The sequence below is a fragment of the Lepisosteus oculatus genome, chromosome 5 (genome assembly GCF_040954835.1).
Source record: "Lepisosteus oculatus isolate fLepOcu1 chromosome 5, fLepOcu1.hap2, whole genome shotgun sequence".
NCBI classification, from domain to species: domain Eukaryota; kingdom Metazoa; phylum Chordata; class Actinopteri; order Semionotiformes; family Lepisosteidae; genus Lepisosteus; species Lepisosteus oculatus.
Window position 1 is genome coordinate 46,646,642 of NC_090700.1, and position 16,129 is coordinate 46,662,770.

The 16,129-nt window shown below is 39.7% G+C and overlaps 2 protein-coding genes across 6 annotated transcripts in view; both read left to right on the plus strand.

The window, feature by feature from the left end:
* Nucleotides 1–103: 103 nt before the first annotated feature.
* On the plus strand, nucleotides 104–9,334 carry mcee (methylmalonyl CoA epimerase). The gene is made up of 3 exons (XM_006628726.3): nucleotides 104–375; nucleotides 2,268–2,614; nucleotides 3,799–9,334. The coding sequence occupies exons 1-3, from the start codon at nucleotides 348–350 to the stop codon at nucleotides 3,949–3,951; spliced, it is 528 nt and encodes a 175-aa protein (XP_006628789.2). The 5' UTR covers nucleotides 104–347; the 3' UTR covers nucleotides 3,952–9,334.
* Nucleotides 9,335–11,355: 2,021 nt separating this feature from the next.
* The window catches only part of apba2b (amyloid beta (A4) precursor protein-binding, family A, member 2b), an 88,430-nt gene continuing 83,656 nt past the window's right edge, over nucleotides 11,356–16,129 (plus strand). For 3 of the 5 annotated variants that reach the window (XM_069190540.1, XM_069190543.1, XM_069190541.1), the window contains exon 1: nucleotides 11,356–11,513. The gene's annotated coding sequence lies outside the window, so the exon portion shown is untranslated. Of the gene's footprint in view, nucleotides 11,514–13,673; nucleotides 13,783–16,129 lie in introns of those variants that run through there. The other 2 variants (XM_069190544.1, XM_069190542.1) reach the window with 2 other exon arrangements.

The window sequence follows — 16,129 nt, forward strand, 5'->3', positions numbered from 1 at the left end:
GAAATTTCATTGAACAACATTGGTTCCGGCAGTTAAAGGAAACAGAAACCTTTTACTTATTATCCTAAATTAAATTTGACTTATTTATGCTGACATTTTAATACTATCTTGCTTTATTTATAATGGGCTAATACAGAAAATATTTGTCCTCTAATATAAGGTATGAAGCTTTATAAATTTCAAGTTAGTTAAAAATAAAAATCTAAATAAAACCTCAACAATACAGTTCTGAAGAGAAGGACTCCATTAAACGGATGAGTTTGTATCTTTTAATTTTAATTATTTTCGAGTTCTCAATGTGGAAAGCATTTTTGTCTACAGCATTTTAAATAAAGTTGTATTTAAAAATGGCGGCGTCCATGCTGAAGGTTGTCGGTAAGTTACTGATTTTACTGTATTATTTAATGAAAGAACAAAGAACAAAGCCCAAGCGAGGGGCATGTATGTGATAATGGTAACTATTTTAAACTTTCCAATTAAAACAACTTTTACGTTTCTTTTTTTGCATTAATAGTCCAATATGAAACTAAAAAAGGCGATTTGATGTCCCTTTCTTCAGAAAACACTTTATTTTTCCAATAACAATTGTACTTGGGTAACCACCATGCTCCGGAAAAAAACGGTCACTTTGAGCCAAAACAGACTATTTAAATTTCAGTGAAACTGAAAGTAGCCAATGAGTAAACTGAGCGCTAGGTTTTTAGTAAATGTATATTATTAAATAAGTCATATTTTAGGAAATTCATAAAATGAACAGCATTAATTAATTACATGCTGTGGAGTCGCGATTATTTAATAGCTGCCTTTTGTCAACAATAAATACTGATCTATAGCATTCTCCTTCTGCATCAAATACTAATTGAACAGCTCTTATTCATTGGCTGCAGCCTAAAAAGATCACGGGAGGCGATGTTTTGAAATAAAAAAGAGATAAAGGAAACGTGTGATGTTAAAACGTAAAAAACAAGTACTGACATAAATGGCAATTATGACTTTTTGAGTATTGATTATTTTATTCTCAAACTGTCTCCGTGATCAAGGAAGGTGCACAGGTGGTAGCATTTATTTCTTTCAGCCTCAACTTCAAAGTCCTGTGAAGGTGTTCTGCTTTTCTGATGTTCACCTTATACTGCGCATATTCTTGGTTCCAATCAAAGTATTTATACATTTTAAAATGGGACAATGAACAGATACTACCTGGCAGTTAAAGAGGAAGGAACTCTTTCATTGTTTTATAAGTAGCTAAACCACTACCAGGCCTATATTTTCAAAACAGTAGATCATGTACCTTAGCTCTGCCTGTGCATGTTGCTTTATGCTGAGCTGCTCTTTTTAATCATATAATTGATGGTCAGTGGTGTCAATATAGTTCTATACCATTAGAGATAATAAGTAGCATAAATAAAGCACTGATATATTTTGATATTGGAGTAGCTCTGCTTTGTAGACAGAACTCCTACAACTATTTTCATACCGTACTCAGTCGTGAATCATTTCTCACAAATCCGTTTTCTCAATAAACCCTTGTTCACTCCTGTGGATGGTGTTACAGTGCTATTTAAACCTAGCCTTTTAGCTTCATGTTATAATGCTGCTACTAATAATTCCTAACAATTATACTGTATAGCGCTTTTCTGGTCACTCCACTCAAGGTGCTTTACAGGTGATGGGGGCTCCCCTCCACCACCACCAGTGTGCAGCCCCACCTGGATGATGCGACGGCAGCCAGAGTGCACCAGTACTCTCACCACACACCAGCTATCAGTGGGGAGGAGAATGAGAACAGAGTGATGAATCCAGTTCAGAGATTGGGTTTATTAGGAGGCCATGATTGGTAAAGGCCAATGGGAGATTTGGCCAGGACGCACCCCTACAATAGAGTAACACCCCTGCTCTTTAAGAGAAATGCCCTGGCATTTTGAATGACCATGGAGAGTCGGGACCTCAGTTTTGTATTTCATCTGAAGGAAGACACCTTTTTTACAGTATGGTGTATCCATTAATCTAATGGGGCATTAGACCCCACACAAACCACAAGGTGAGCGCCCCCTACTGGTCCCACTAACACCTCTTCCAGCAGCAACCTTAGCTTTCCCAGTAGGTCTCCCATCCAGGTACTGGCCAGGTTCACACCTGCTGACCTTCAGTGGGTTACTAGGTGTGTGTGTTGCAGGGTAATATTTAAAGGAGGTTCTTGGACAGAGGAAGTTTGGGCCCTGCTTTTTATTTTTGCCAGATCACCCTCACTGGAGACTCTTGTTTTTCAGTTACAGGTTTGCTATGCAGTTCACATCGTGCTGTACCAATATTCAGAAGACTTTCAGTGTCAAAGCCTGTGGCTCAGGGTGTGCCAGGACCCATTTGGAAGCTAGGTAGACTGAACCATGTTGCCATTGCAGTCCCAGATCTGGAGAAGGCTACTTCTCTGTATCGGGAGGTGCTGGGTGCCCGGGTAAGTGAGACAGTGCCCTTACCAGAGCATGGGGTTTACACTGTGTTTGTGGAGCTGGGGAACACCAAACTGGAGCTTCTGCAACCCCTGGGAGAGAAGAGCCCTATCGCAGGATTCCTCCAGAAGAACAAAGCTGGTGGGATGCATCACATCTGCATTGAGGTTAGCAATCCTTTGGAGCGCTAATATGCAAAGACCCAGCAGATAAGCGTGAGCAGTCTTGATTGGTCACTGTGGGCAGACAGCCCACCTCATTTCTTTACAGCGAAGAGGAAAATTTGTGGTCTATAAGGACCAATTTACATGCAAATCGAAGCTGTATAGAAAACAGAGTGGGTGATAAAATAACTGTATCTGGTAGCTGTGGCATTGAGAGTTTTGCAGGGCCTGAACCAGATGCTCCATTGACCGGTTACTATGATTGCAGAAGTGTTTTGGACAATCTGACAGTTCCTTTATGATTGGACTTTGTTTATTTGTATATAGCCCAACCTGAAAAAAAGTGTTAATTCTTTACAAGGACATGCAATTGCTGCTTCTTTGTGTTTATTTTAAGACAGCATGTGATTGGTCAAACAGCAAATTAATTAATCAGCATAGAAAAGCTGCAGAGCTTGCCTAGAAGGCTCCGTGGCCGAAACGTTGTGTTTTCTTTCTTCTCTTTTCAGCATGGAATAAACCTATTACTTGTTCCTTTGCAGCCTACGCATGCTGACGCAGCTGCCCACCTGAACTAATTATAAAGTATCTCAATAACAAGAAATAGATTTAATTTTCTTTTCAAATTAGAGGTTGCATTCTATAAAGGAATGAAAGTGATTATGGTAATTACCTACCACCAAGTAAAAGTAGTTTATTTTTTAATAAAGTGTAAGAGGAATAGCAATGTCAGATCCTTGACAAGGTTTTAGTTCAAACTCTTGATTCTTTTGAAAGGATTATTATATTCCCATACTGTCATACAACTGATAATTACCTGTTTAAACAGTCAAATTGAAAAAGAAAAAGTCATATCCTCTTTTATTGCTATATGTGGGAGTCATTGCATCTCGTAGCTTGAGATATAGATAAAACTATATCTGAGTGTTTCTCAGTTACTTTCCATTTTTCACACCTCTCCAGAATGTATTTTTAGTCATAACCAATTATGAATGAAAGAGCGTGAATACAGATGTAAAACTGTAAATATCAAACATGGAGAACCTAAAATGCTATAAGCACTGGTAATGCCAATAGCCGAAAAAAAAAGAATTTATTCGAATGCAGTAGCTGAAGTTTAATACATAAAGTTATTTTTTACTGTTTTTGCACATCCTCTAAGAAGACATGCATTTTTGTTTGTTTAGGTGGATGATATCAATGCTGCTATAATGGATTTAAAGGCTAAGAAGATTCGGACTCTATCAGATGAGCCCCGAATAGGAGCGCATGGTAAACCAGTGATGTTTCTCCACCCTAAAGACTGTGATGGGGTGCTAGTTGAGCTTGAGCAAGCCTGAGCACGCAGAGCTTTTAGAGACTCAGTGCTCTCCACCTCGATAGATGAGAGCACCCACAAAGGACAACCACATTGAAGATTTTCTGAAAACTTACTAAACGTCTTGGCAATTCAGTGACGCAGAATCAATGAAAACATCAGGATCAATGCATTTTTCCTTAATTGCAGAGTGATCCAGAAAAGGTCCAAATAATAACACAGTGCAAAATACAGTTTTATTTTGTTTGTTAATACATTTTCATGTGTATTGGGAAAATTAATAACTGTGGTGTTTTGCCTTTCATTCAACTGTGCCTGCCAACATCAAGGACATATTACTTATTTTCTAAAGCAGATAGAACACAGTTTCAGACTGTGCTAGGATACCGTTGAATACTAAAATGATCATTTTTATTTTTTCTGGATTAATTGTCCCAAATTTCCTTGATGGGTTATAATGTTAAATTAAACATGCATACCACTGCTTACAGCAAAATGTGTATAATTTGTTTTGTGTTTTTATACCTGATGTGCACGCAGAAAATACCAGAAAACTAAATAAGTTGTGATTTGCAGAGACTATTGATTTTGTTTCCTTTAAAATCTTGGGACTCTTTTTTTTTTATTGGGCATAACTTTTCTTGATATCTGTTATGAGTTAACATTTGATGTGGCAATGATTGGATTTTTACGGTAACATAATGTGCTTTAATTTTGCTTTAAAGTGCAATCGGTGACAGTGAGGGTTTCATTCAACTAATGTGCATTAATTATGCAGCTTTTGGGATTTGAATCTCAAGTTATTAGCTGTTTTTTTAATTTTGAAACAGGATTAAATTGAAACGAGGGGGGACAGTGGCGCAGTGATTAGCGTTGCCGCCTCGCAGCGCTGGGGCCCTGGGTTCAATTCGGACCTGGGGTGCTGTCTGTGTGGAGTTTGTATGTTCCCCCATCTTCATCTGGGTTTTCTCTGGGTGCTCAGGTCTTTGTGTACCTTGCAGTGTTCTGGTGTCCCATCCAGGCTGTATCCTGCCTTATTCCCATTGTTGGCTGGGATAGGCTCTGGCTCCCCTGCGACCCGGAATTGGGTGAAGCAGTTAGAAAATGAATGGATAAAAGTGACGCCTGATTAAAATTGGAGTAATACACTAGACACCATGGTAAATACTGTCATCATGCATGTGAAATCTGGCTTGGGATGGTGTATCTCTTGGCATTATGAATTATTGTCTTCTACTCTTGACTCTTCTCTCATAAATGTGTGATATCACATTTCCACAAGTTGTGAATTTGTCTTTTGCTTTTTCAGTTTGGATTTGAAATGTTGTCTTTTTTAGGAAATGGGAAAGATTAATGTATTGTTTGTAGATCTCCAATTGAAAAAAACAAATGTTCTATTTTTATGAATTTCCCACTGATTAAAGCTCACTTTCTTCTCCTTAGGCTCGTAATATTTGGTTAAGATTTACCTTAAATAGACTGTTAAATAGATTAATGACATCAATATTCCCCAGTTACTGCAGCTTTGGAAAGGGTCTGACCAGGTGAATAATCTGATGTAGTTTCTGCCTTTGTATTATTATTTAAGTAGCTGACTATTCCTTCATATCTCAAAGAATATGAAATAATACATTGACATTGAAGGCTGAAAAAAAAACAGCATGTATAGCTGGAGAGGTATTCAAACTACTTGATTTCCATTCCATGTATTTACAGGTAAATCTAGCTAAGTATAGTAAATATATTAGAATAGTCAGACTCACAGTCTTTGCTGTTCTTATGCAGCAGAGTTTTTAGATGTTTCAGGGTAGTTTGTCAATTTAGAATCCAAGCTTTAAGAATTTAACTTGGATGCACGCCTCTGCAGAAGAGGTGGAGTGACATGGCATTTCCTCTTAACACAATTCATCGTTCCTTTGAGGCTGATCATCAGCTCTGCAGCAGCCCTTGTTTAAGATGAAAAAATACAAGAGAGTGTCGTGGGAAAACAATGCATGCCTAGTTTCTTCTGGTATTCCGTTGCCATCTTTTATCACCCCCAGACGGAGATGAGTTATGGCTCAAGGAGTGCTTTGAATGATTCTGTTCAAAACTAAATCAGCAGTTTTAGCCCTGCTGGCAGGCCGATTCCTCCCCAGCTGCTGCTGCAGCTCAGCAAACCTGTGAATTACTTCAGATGTCAGATGGAAAGCATGAACATTCACACTTTAAAGCTCTAGGATAAGACATGTATGTGGATCTGCAACATTCCTTTGGGGCTTTGCCCTTTTGCCCTTCAAGCAAAACTCTTTAATTTATTAATTTATTAAATTTAATTTATTTTTTATTTGTTTACAAAGCCAACTGCATGCCATTGCTTAGGGATTATAATTCTAAGCATTGATTCTGCTATGTTAAACAATGCAGTGTGTATCGAATTGCATCTCATAACTCTTATTTCATTATTTCATTATGCAAATAGTGTAAGAATGTTAGAATATTGTTTCAATGTTAAAAAAGCCATCTGATTATGTTACACAGGCTTGCAGACAGCCATTTCAATGTTATCCTTTTTATGGACAGTTTCAGATAGTTATACAGAGTTTAGATGTTTATGATTATTATGAAATAAAGGTAAATGACATGGGACTGAAACTTAGTGTAGAAACACAACATGCAGTGCAGGAAATGGGCTCAGTGCTGCCTGTTCCCTCATTGATGTATGCATCTATTATTAAAATTGATCACAACATTGGTTATCATAGGGCCATAAAATCTGCAAATTCAGCTGCTTCGACATTTTAATTTGTTCCACCAGTTCTCGACTGGGGAATCAATCTTCATATATTAGCTGTAAGCTGCTCCCAGGCATTTGTTTGATGTAAAGTATTGCACGTTTTGTATTAATACCTGCTCTTTGTGTTATTGCACACTTCTAACAGATCTCAGTATTTTGCAAATGTTTCTTTTTCTGCAGAGTAGTGTGTTCTGCAGAACCTTGCTGTGATCCTATAATTAACCAGCTGCTCTGTACTTTCCTTTGAGTAGAAAATAGGGCATTTCAGGGTTTCTAAGCGTTATGTCAATGAGCCTGCAAAGTTGTTGTTTTTCCATTTATATACAGCAATATGACTCTCAGAGACCTTACTCCTAGGTTGTTTCTAGACTGCCTGCCTCATCAGACTTGCTTCATTGTGTGCTCATATACAGTACCTGCAGTCCCTGTAGGTCTCCGTTCAATTGCTTGATTGATTTGACATGTTTAAGGACCAGCTGACTGCTAAGGCTTCCAACACTTAAGAACAAAGAAAAAGTTTCTGAGCAGAATTGAGATTTTGGAAAGGCTTGATCTTTTATGAAATAGCTTGCAAGGCATGAGTATACAGCCAACACACTGGTCTCTCATTGCCTGAGGATTTTTAAAGACCGTATTTTGTGCTGTACTTGAAATAGGTTTTATATTTCTAGTGAAGAGTGTTGCACTATGAATCCATTTTATATTTGATTTGACAAGTGCCAGTTTCTGCATTCATATTTTAGTGCAGAAGAGCCAGCCTGGTTAAGACACGATTAAGGGCTCTTAAAATCCAAGCAGTGTGTACTGGGATGGACAGTCCATACTGTACATCTAAAGAGTGGAAAAAAACATTCCCCTTGTTAATATGAAGTAACTAGCCATTGTCACAGATGGGAGTAGGTAGCATGACTGCAGAGGTACCACAGTGCAGGCAATGGGTGTTCTAAATTGTGCTCAGAAGCTGAGATAGGTTCTATATTAATATCCACCCACAGTATCACAGCTACTGCTGAGCTGAAAGTATTTTCAGGTCACTTTATGTGGGATAAAAGCACATTTGTAGGAAAGTGACAGCTACAAGCAAATCTGCTGCACCACTTCTTGGGCTTAACTCCCTGGACTTGGTGGGGTGGTGGGAGGGGTTTTCCTTTTTTCAGCTTTTGACCCATGGAGAGTTTGTAAGCCAACATAAATTATTCAGAAATATGGATGTGTTGTGGAGTTTCAGCAATGTTGCACTGGAGAGCCATGAGGTCCAATTGAAAAGCTAGCCTTTTTATTTAAGTTGCAGTAACACAGATTAGACTTGAGTGGTCTTAATTTATTCTCGTCATCTGTTTAAACACTGGTTTCGTGATGGTATGCTGTAGGTCTTGTTAATGAGTCAGGTGCCATCTTGTCTATTTGACTGTGCTACCTTATACTAAACACTTTTCAAGATACAGTTGAGTATTATAATATATGTAAATGAAGGAGTTTGCTTTCATGTTTCTGTGAAGGTAAAGGTAAGATAAATGAGTGGCATTCAATATTAACTATTGGTAGGATTCTAGAGGTAGTGTTGTAGAGGATATACAGTGTGCTCACAAGGACCCAAACTGAAGTACAAAGGATGAGGTGTTTCTTTTTACACATAAAAGATTAATTTTTCAAATGTTTTTGTTGATTATTGAGATCTGTTTAAAGCAAGTAACAATTTCTGATATTTTTTCCAAATTCTGAATGTACTGTCAATTTTTTTAATCAGTTATGTTAATTGTATAAAATAAGCTTATGCCTTTCATTGATCTTACAGAAACTTTAACATCATGTGTTGTGTAACTGAATGAGTTTTGTATTGTCCTTAATCACTGGTACATCCTTTATTGAGGTTGGTATATCAGGCGTGTATTGTGTTGCAGACATTTACTGAGATTACACAACGCCACCCATTTAGGAGACTAGAGTGCTATAGTAGAGTAATTCCTTGAAAGTGTTCCACAGTGTTAAATCATTTTCAGTTTCTATGAAACTGTGTTATTCTAAAAATGTAAATAGTTCTTGAAGATGCTTCGTTCATCCACCCAAAGCAACTGCTTCATCCAGTACGGTGTCATGTTGAGTCATACCTGGCTGACAGTGGGCACAGGGAAGGATACACCCTGGAAGGTATGCCAGTGCTTTGCAGGGCGTGCACAGACGTGGACAACAACCTAGACAAGCTCTCTGGACAGCAGGAGGAGGTCAGAGCACCTAGCGAAGAGCACATGGCAAACTTCACACGCCCAAGGGGGCCCCCCAGGACAGACTTGAACCCAGAACTGAAGAGCTGGGAGGCAGCAATGCTCAGTGGTCTGCTCCCAATGACGCTTTGGAGAAATATGAAATGAGATATTGTATTGATGAGTTTCATTCATTCATACTGATACGGTTCCGTTTGGTGATATAGGTGCAGCAAAACATTGAGTAATAAATGCAAGATGGAAATGTATCCCCAAAGCGGTAAAAAAGATAATGCACAATATTAGTTGCATTTCCGTCTTTGCTCTTTGCTTAAAATTGAAATAACCATTCTTATGTGTCCCTCTAGCAGTCTTGTTATCATATTGAAATTAATTGCAGCCTTTTATTAAAAATCCCTGTTCCTGTTCACCGTTTCTGTGTAATACTGATTTTGGTGTGCTAAAAGGTGTGTGAAAAGCAAGTAGAAGTTGATGGTCTGCTTTTTCTGCGTCCCATAATGCAGGTGGAAGACTTTTAAATGTCTGAACGCAGTTGGGGTGATGGGAAAACGAAATGATGTAATCTGCCATTGCACAGATGTCTGTGGGAGCACCAGTCTGAGAGCCCACCACACAGCCTGCTATCGGGGGGGGGGTTTGGTGGACACGTGTCTGAGAAGCAGGTCCAGAACCCCAGATCCATGTGCTCATGCCGGCGGTGAAGTGATTGGACTTCTGCTGGCCCTGACTGAAGGTCCAGAATGTAGTAACATCCCGTAAGCGGCAGTGATGTGGAGCACAGCTGACCTTATCCTGCTGGTGGGGGCACTTACCCTTTAGCCGACGGATTTATGACTTCTGCCTCAGTGCACTGCGTCCCTGATTAGGGATTTGCACAATCTATCACTCTAACCTGCCTTCACTGTGATGGGAATTGGAATAAAAAAGGTGGAAGCGATACATTTGAAAGGTTTACTAAGGGGATCCTCTTTGACAGGAATTCAGTCATTATCCTGGTTTCCTCCATTTTTTCTTTTCTTTCACATGGGTGTGCACCCATCGTCTGCTCTCCTGTATTCCACTATGATAACAACTGGGGGAAAGAGGAGCAGGGTCGTTATCACTGAGCCGTCAGGAGACACTACCCATCTGTCTGGGTTAAAGACGGACAGACGTGGACCATGGAAATAGCAGCTAAACGGGAAGAATTACACATTTTAATACCACTCTAGCAGAGGCGTCTGGTTGGCAGGATTTAAAAATGTGAGACAACTCCTAAATCAGGCGTCAGTCTTAAAGCTAGGAGACGTTGCACATGCTCATTTGTATCACACTTCCTCTGTGTGTTTACGACTGGAGGGTGTATTTCTCTTTTGTTGTTTTTGGAACCGATTGTGTGGGGAGAGAAACTCGTCTTTTCACAAGCATCAGCGAACTGTGTTGAGGGTTAAAATATTTTCCCCCTCTTCCACGCCACTTATTTTCCGGGATTTAGCAGTGATCTTAAATCCTGGAAAATAGGACCTTCACAGACCTCATAAAGGGACAGGATACTGTCCCCAGGGAGAAAGTGTCAAACGGATCCAGCTGTTGTTTTGGGTGATGTTTTCTTTAATTGACTACTGTATTTTCTTTACAGTAGGGTTTTTGGATTATTTTCTGCAGTTGGGTTATCTGGAGCTATCAGGGTAACATGCCATTCTCCAGAGGGTGTGTGGCCTCATCGTGGGTTTCGGACCCATGACGTTTGAGAGCTGTGAAGCAGCCTAGACACTACTACTGTGTTCATTCCATTAGCAAACTCGGGGTAGAGACTGCCCTGTAGGCTGGTCAGTCTTTCCTCATTCCTTATATATATCTTCCTGGGATATAAAGGATTTATTGAGAGCCCCCTGATCCCCAGGGTTTCATCTGATTTGTGTTTTTACTAAATTATTCTTTACTTTATTAATTGAACGGTTAGTTTGGTAATTAGAATTTATTTTGGGTTGGGGTAGGGGAGCTATCAGCTCTGAAACCTTTGGGAGATTGAACTTCATAGTAAAAATAAATGAATGATATGGTTGGTTAATTGCCTCTTTAGGCTCCAGCACTCTGTCCATGGACTGATTGGTTCTGGAAAATCGATGGATGTTATAGCGCAGGTTAAACACGTTTATATGTTTCGTATTTGAATGGCGCTCACAATAATGGGTCGACGTTTTAATTAAATTTTCAAAGTTTTACTGTTTTCTTTTACATAGTGAGGGGCTGCTTCGGAACAGTCACACTTTTACCAAACAGAAAAAGTCCGGGATCCCCAGCTACAGTCGTGTATGGGTAATAAGAAGATTCAGGTTCCCGGGCTGCGAGCTGGTGGTGGTCTGTTGTTCTTCAGTACAATTATCTGCCTGGGAACTGCGGCGTTGCCCGTATTACAAACACAGGTTCCCGGGCGATTTCCTATCAGCGGTGGTATTCTGCTATGCCGATGCCGGGGTTAATTAGCAATCCTCAGTGTGGGGCTGTGATACCGGGACACAATAGCAAGTGCTAATCGAGCTGTCCCTACTTTCATTACTAAACGAAGACGGGATTTCTTCTATTGAAACGGCGTCTTTCTTTCAGGTAAGCGGTTAGGTTTACCTCAAATATGAACATGCATTTGCCTTTTGTATTCTAGGTGATTAATGCAGTGGGAAAAATCCATTTAAAACCATTCTTTAAAATTCAGCGTGCATTTTATTTACAATCTAAAATTTCACGTTACCGAAAAGCGAGGATTTGCTTATTTCTGTATTAAAGACACTTCGCTATTGCAAATTCTCAACGCGCTTGGTTGGCTTTACTTAGCTGAATAATTCATTGCTTTGAGGAATGCTGTCTAAAAATGATTTTCCTAATATGTAAGCCCGAGTTATCTAGTATTCCCAACTGCTATTTATTGCAGTACATTTCTCAGACTTCTGTTCGTGGAATGTCATTTTCACACACTGGTAACCGAGCAATTAACATTTCTGTGAGCTGTATTTGGTTTTCAAAACAGTTTGATCAATGAGGGACATACAAGTCCTTAAAATTGCATCTAAGAAACGTGTACTTTTAAAATTACATTTGCACTTAGGACGTGATGTGTTCAGGGAGGTGGTGTTGTCTTTGTACTGTATGTGTACGTTTATTAGCGGATGTCAAGCGTGCAGCACTTTGTATTATTATTCAAAGGGATGCCTAGCTAAGGTTGCTGAGCCTGCCGTGGCTTTGAAGTGACTCCCGCAGTTCCATCGAATGATCAGCTACACGTCTGTCTCTTACAAAAAAAAAAGCTTCTTGCGGAGTCCCGAAGTGCGGCGAGTTAATGTGACCGCACGTTACTGATTAGCCGTGGAAAGAAGTGTTCAGTGACACCTCCTCTCCAGCCTTACGGACGCGTCCCGGTGTTGTACCGCGACATGTGGCGGGTGCTGATGTGCTGCTCTCCAGCTGTGGGTGAGCGCGAGCACCACTCTGTTCTCCCGGTTCCTCGCGCTGCTCGGGCTCACCTCCACTGCTGAATGATTTATTCCTCATAACGAGCTCTGGAGGGACTCGAGGAGTTTCATTAAGAATTCAACCGTTCCGTCTTTACTAAAATAATAGCGTAGCCGACACCCGAGACAATGTCTATCCGACCAGCACGGTGATGTGAAAGAAAAACGTTATTTTGACAAGAGCGTGTGTTGAATTTTCATCAGTAGAAGTAAACATTGCATGGATGTAAAGGCAGCAGACTACTTTTTGTCCCCGATAGCCATATAAAAAGATTATTTTAAAAATTAAAACACATGTTGTTAGTGTACTGTATCACTCCACCACAAATTGATAAATAATGTAATATACAATGGTCTGTTCGCTAAGCATTTAATGGGTATTTTATGAAGGCATTTTTACAATCTTAACCAAACAATATATATTCATTTGGAAGCTGATTTTTTTTTCTCTTGAACTTTTCTTACGCTCAAAGCATAGTGAAATGTCCAGACTCAAGGTCGAGTTTATTGAGCTCGAATGTAACAACTGCCTTCCCACATAAAATGAAACGACCTACACTGTGCAAAACGTTTACATACAGAAGACAAAAGATAGATACTTTATTGATCCCGTGAGAGAAATTACAGAAAAAGAACGATGACTTCCATTTTGATAGTATTTGGAATTCTGTTTTTTATTCTGAGAGCATACTGTATTGCTTTGCTGTATTATTGGAACATGACTGATCCTACCAAAACACATCTTTTAGTGTGTTGTTTTCAAAACAGTAGGGACAGAACCCTGAAAGAGGAACGCTGCAATTTCAGCTTCACTTTTTAAACACTTGCTCTTTAAGCATTATTGGTGCGCAGAGGACAATAAAGTTGTATTCATCCTGACTTATCCTTGTTGGTTTCTGTAAAACGGCAATAATGGGCTTGCTGAAAAGATGTGGTCCGTCTTTTCACTTCCTGGAGTTTTCCAGAAGATACCTGGTTTCTTAAATACCTCTGCCTGCTCTCCCAGACCTGCAGAGTTAAGCTCGTACAGCCAGTGATCTGATGGCCTTTCCCCCTTCTGTGATACACTGGTGAAGAGCAAGAGAATGAGTAGTGTCGCCAGTAACTGCGGCTCTTTTCGGGCAGTTCGTTTTGAAGCACCGCACTGCCAGTTGAAGGAGGGCTGAAATCAGACTCCATGAGAGGCCTCTGTCTCTGTCCCTGCCTTCCCTTTCTTTAGCAGTAATTGGAAGAGAGCCTGTGTGCTTGGCAGGCCCAGGGGCAGGAGTTTGGTCGAGGTTTGCTTGGGTACCAGAATAAGGTAGAGTGGGAGACTCACTATCATCTCTGGCCTCCACTGGCTGCCTGCTTGATTTGAGTGGTAAAATCAGGTAAGGAGTCTGGAGCTCCCTCATTTTTTTGCCTCAGCTTTGATAGATATGTTATCCCGCATAAAGTGCCGTGGGCGGATCAAATTCCCCTCTTTTCTGCGTGCCGGAGATTTCCATGCCATGCGGCTGTGTATTATGTGCTGTTACTGTATTGATTTTAAACGAGCTGGCTTGTTCTTGTGGTGCTGCTCATCCGTGTCTTAAATCTTCAGTAATTCGTGTTTGTGAGCTCCCAAACTCACACCCCGCATTCAGACATCAAGAACTGATTGCATCGCTATGGGTAATATGTGTAGTAATATTTAATGAAGAGATTAAAAGGTAACCCTTCGGCTACTTTTAAATTTTAATCTACCCTTCTTATTTCTCACTCTTCCTTGGAGTGATCAAATAACCTAAAGCCATCTGTGTTGTTCTTGAAAGCCCCGTCTCTATTTTCAAGTGTTAAATTCTGTATTTCCTAATAATAACAACAACGAACAATGAAGAATGCCATATGTAAAAAAACAAAAATACTTGGCTCAGTGCAGCTACAACAAAAATGCATAATTCATAAATCTAAAACATAAAATCTATTAAATTACATGTAGTGAATGAGATAAGAATATGAATATATTTGGTAACTTGATTACAGTATGATAGAATTAAATTAAAGCAGTAAATGAGTTGGAGAGTTAAGGCTGAATTAAAAACCACACTAGAGAAATGTTAATAAGGATATGATAAAAGACTGGCAGAGACCAGTCGGAATGAGTCTCGGGTCTGGTTTTAAACAGCTGATTTGTAAAATGTATTTGACTTGAGATGGTTTCCTGCAGTTTCCTTCTAGGTTTACCATAATTCTTATAGTCTGCCGTGGTTGCAGTGTGATTTATTCCACTGGAATTACGCTGGTGCAACACAGTAAACTGTTAATGTCTCCAGTCCTGGTCCCGGAGAGAACTTCAGTCCAGTCAGTCGTGTCGGTCACCCTAAATAACACAGCCTTTGAATATTACGACCACTTGTAATTATTGATCAATTGCGTATTTCTTTGCTGAGGGGGCACTGGTCCTGAAGGATTTAAATGTATTATGATTTTAGTTCCAGATAATATCAGAAGTACTTAATTCAACAAATGACCCATTTAACTAATCACAGTTAAATTGTTGCAAGTCTTTAGACATACGTGATGTAGGGCTCTGGAGGACTGTGGTCAGAGACTCCTGGTCAGGGGGTGGTGAACGCAACACTCCCCGCAACAAGCTGGTGATGCTCCTTCCATCTCATTCATCTTTCCAAGTTCAGGCAACTTGGAGAGCCAGTGACCTTTGTACAGAATCTGTGAAATATTATGTTTTTTTCTTTTTCTTTTTGTGAGAGCAAGTGGCCTGATGAATTTTGACCCAGTGGTGGATGCTTAAGTAAGTCATCTGTCAGAACAGCCAGAAAATAACTGTTACAGCAGTCTGTCCTTGACATGTCAAAAGCACAGATAAGGCATTGTGGTGCTGGGCAACACAAGACAAGATAAGCCTTTAATTTAGCTGTGATACATCCACATCCATATGCTAAGTTGTTGAATGAGGAGGCGGGGTCTGAATTGGTCATTTAAAATTGTGATCTCTTTCACACCCTGTCTCCTGGCTATCAAGTTCGAGTTGAACTATCTACCCAACAACCTGGGCAGTATGGTAGTCAGGTTAGTATTGCCAAGATGTACAGTAGGTGAAGGTCTTTATGCAATTGCATTTCTGAGTACTAAAAAGTGCTAAGGCAAGGCAGAGCACCTCATTATTGGAGTTAAGTGATAAGGTCACAGAAACAAATGCATCTGCCACTATTCAGCAGTTTGAACCATTTCAAGCTTAATGAGCTGAGGGTGCACGGCAATGTGCTTGTGTTCAAAAAGAATAGCAAATCTGCATCTCTGTGTCTTCATTTTCACTCGGAGTGAGGGAGCAAGTGTGAAATGCCCAGCAACTGGTTTAGCAGTTTTTTCAAGTGTCTGCTTGCAGCCAGGCTAAAATCTTTTTTAAACTAATTTTTTTTTTCTTGAATACAGAATGCTTCTTAACCCTTATTGAGCAATCTGTGGAGGTTGTTCAGTGTTTCAAATTCCTAGGAACAGCAATAGATTAATATTACTGTGCAGAGAATACCAACTGCACTTTTAAGAAGTCAGTGAATATTTTTTATATGGAAGCTGAGAGGTTTTGGGGTGAGTCAAAATGTCTTAGAGAGGATTTATAGAATGTTAATAAAAGCATCCTTTCATTTGGTATCATGGTGTGTATAAAAGCATCTAGAGTAAAGGGAATTTGGGCAGAATTGTTCATATTGCTAGTGAAAGAATTAGACAACCACA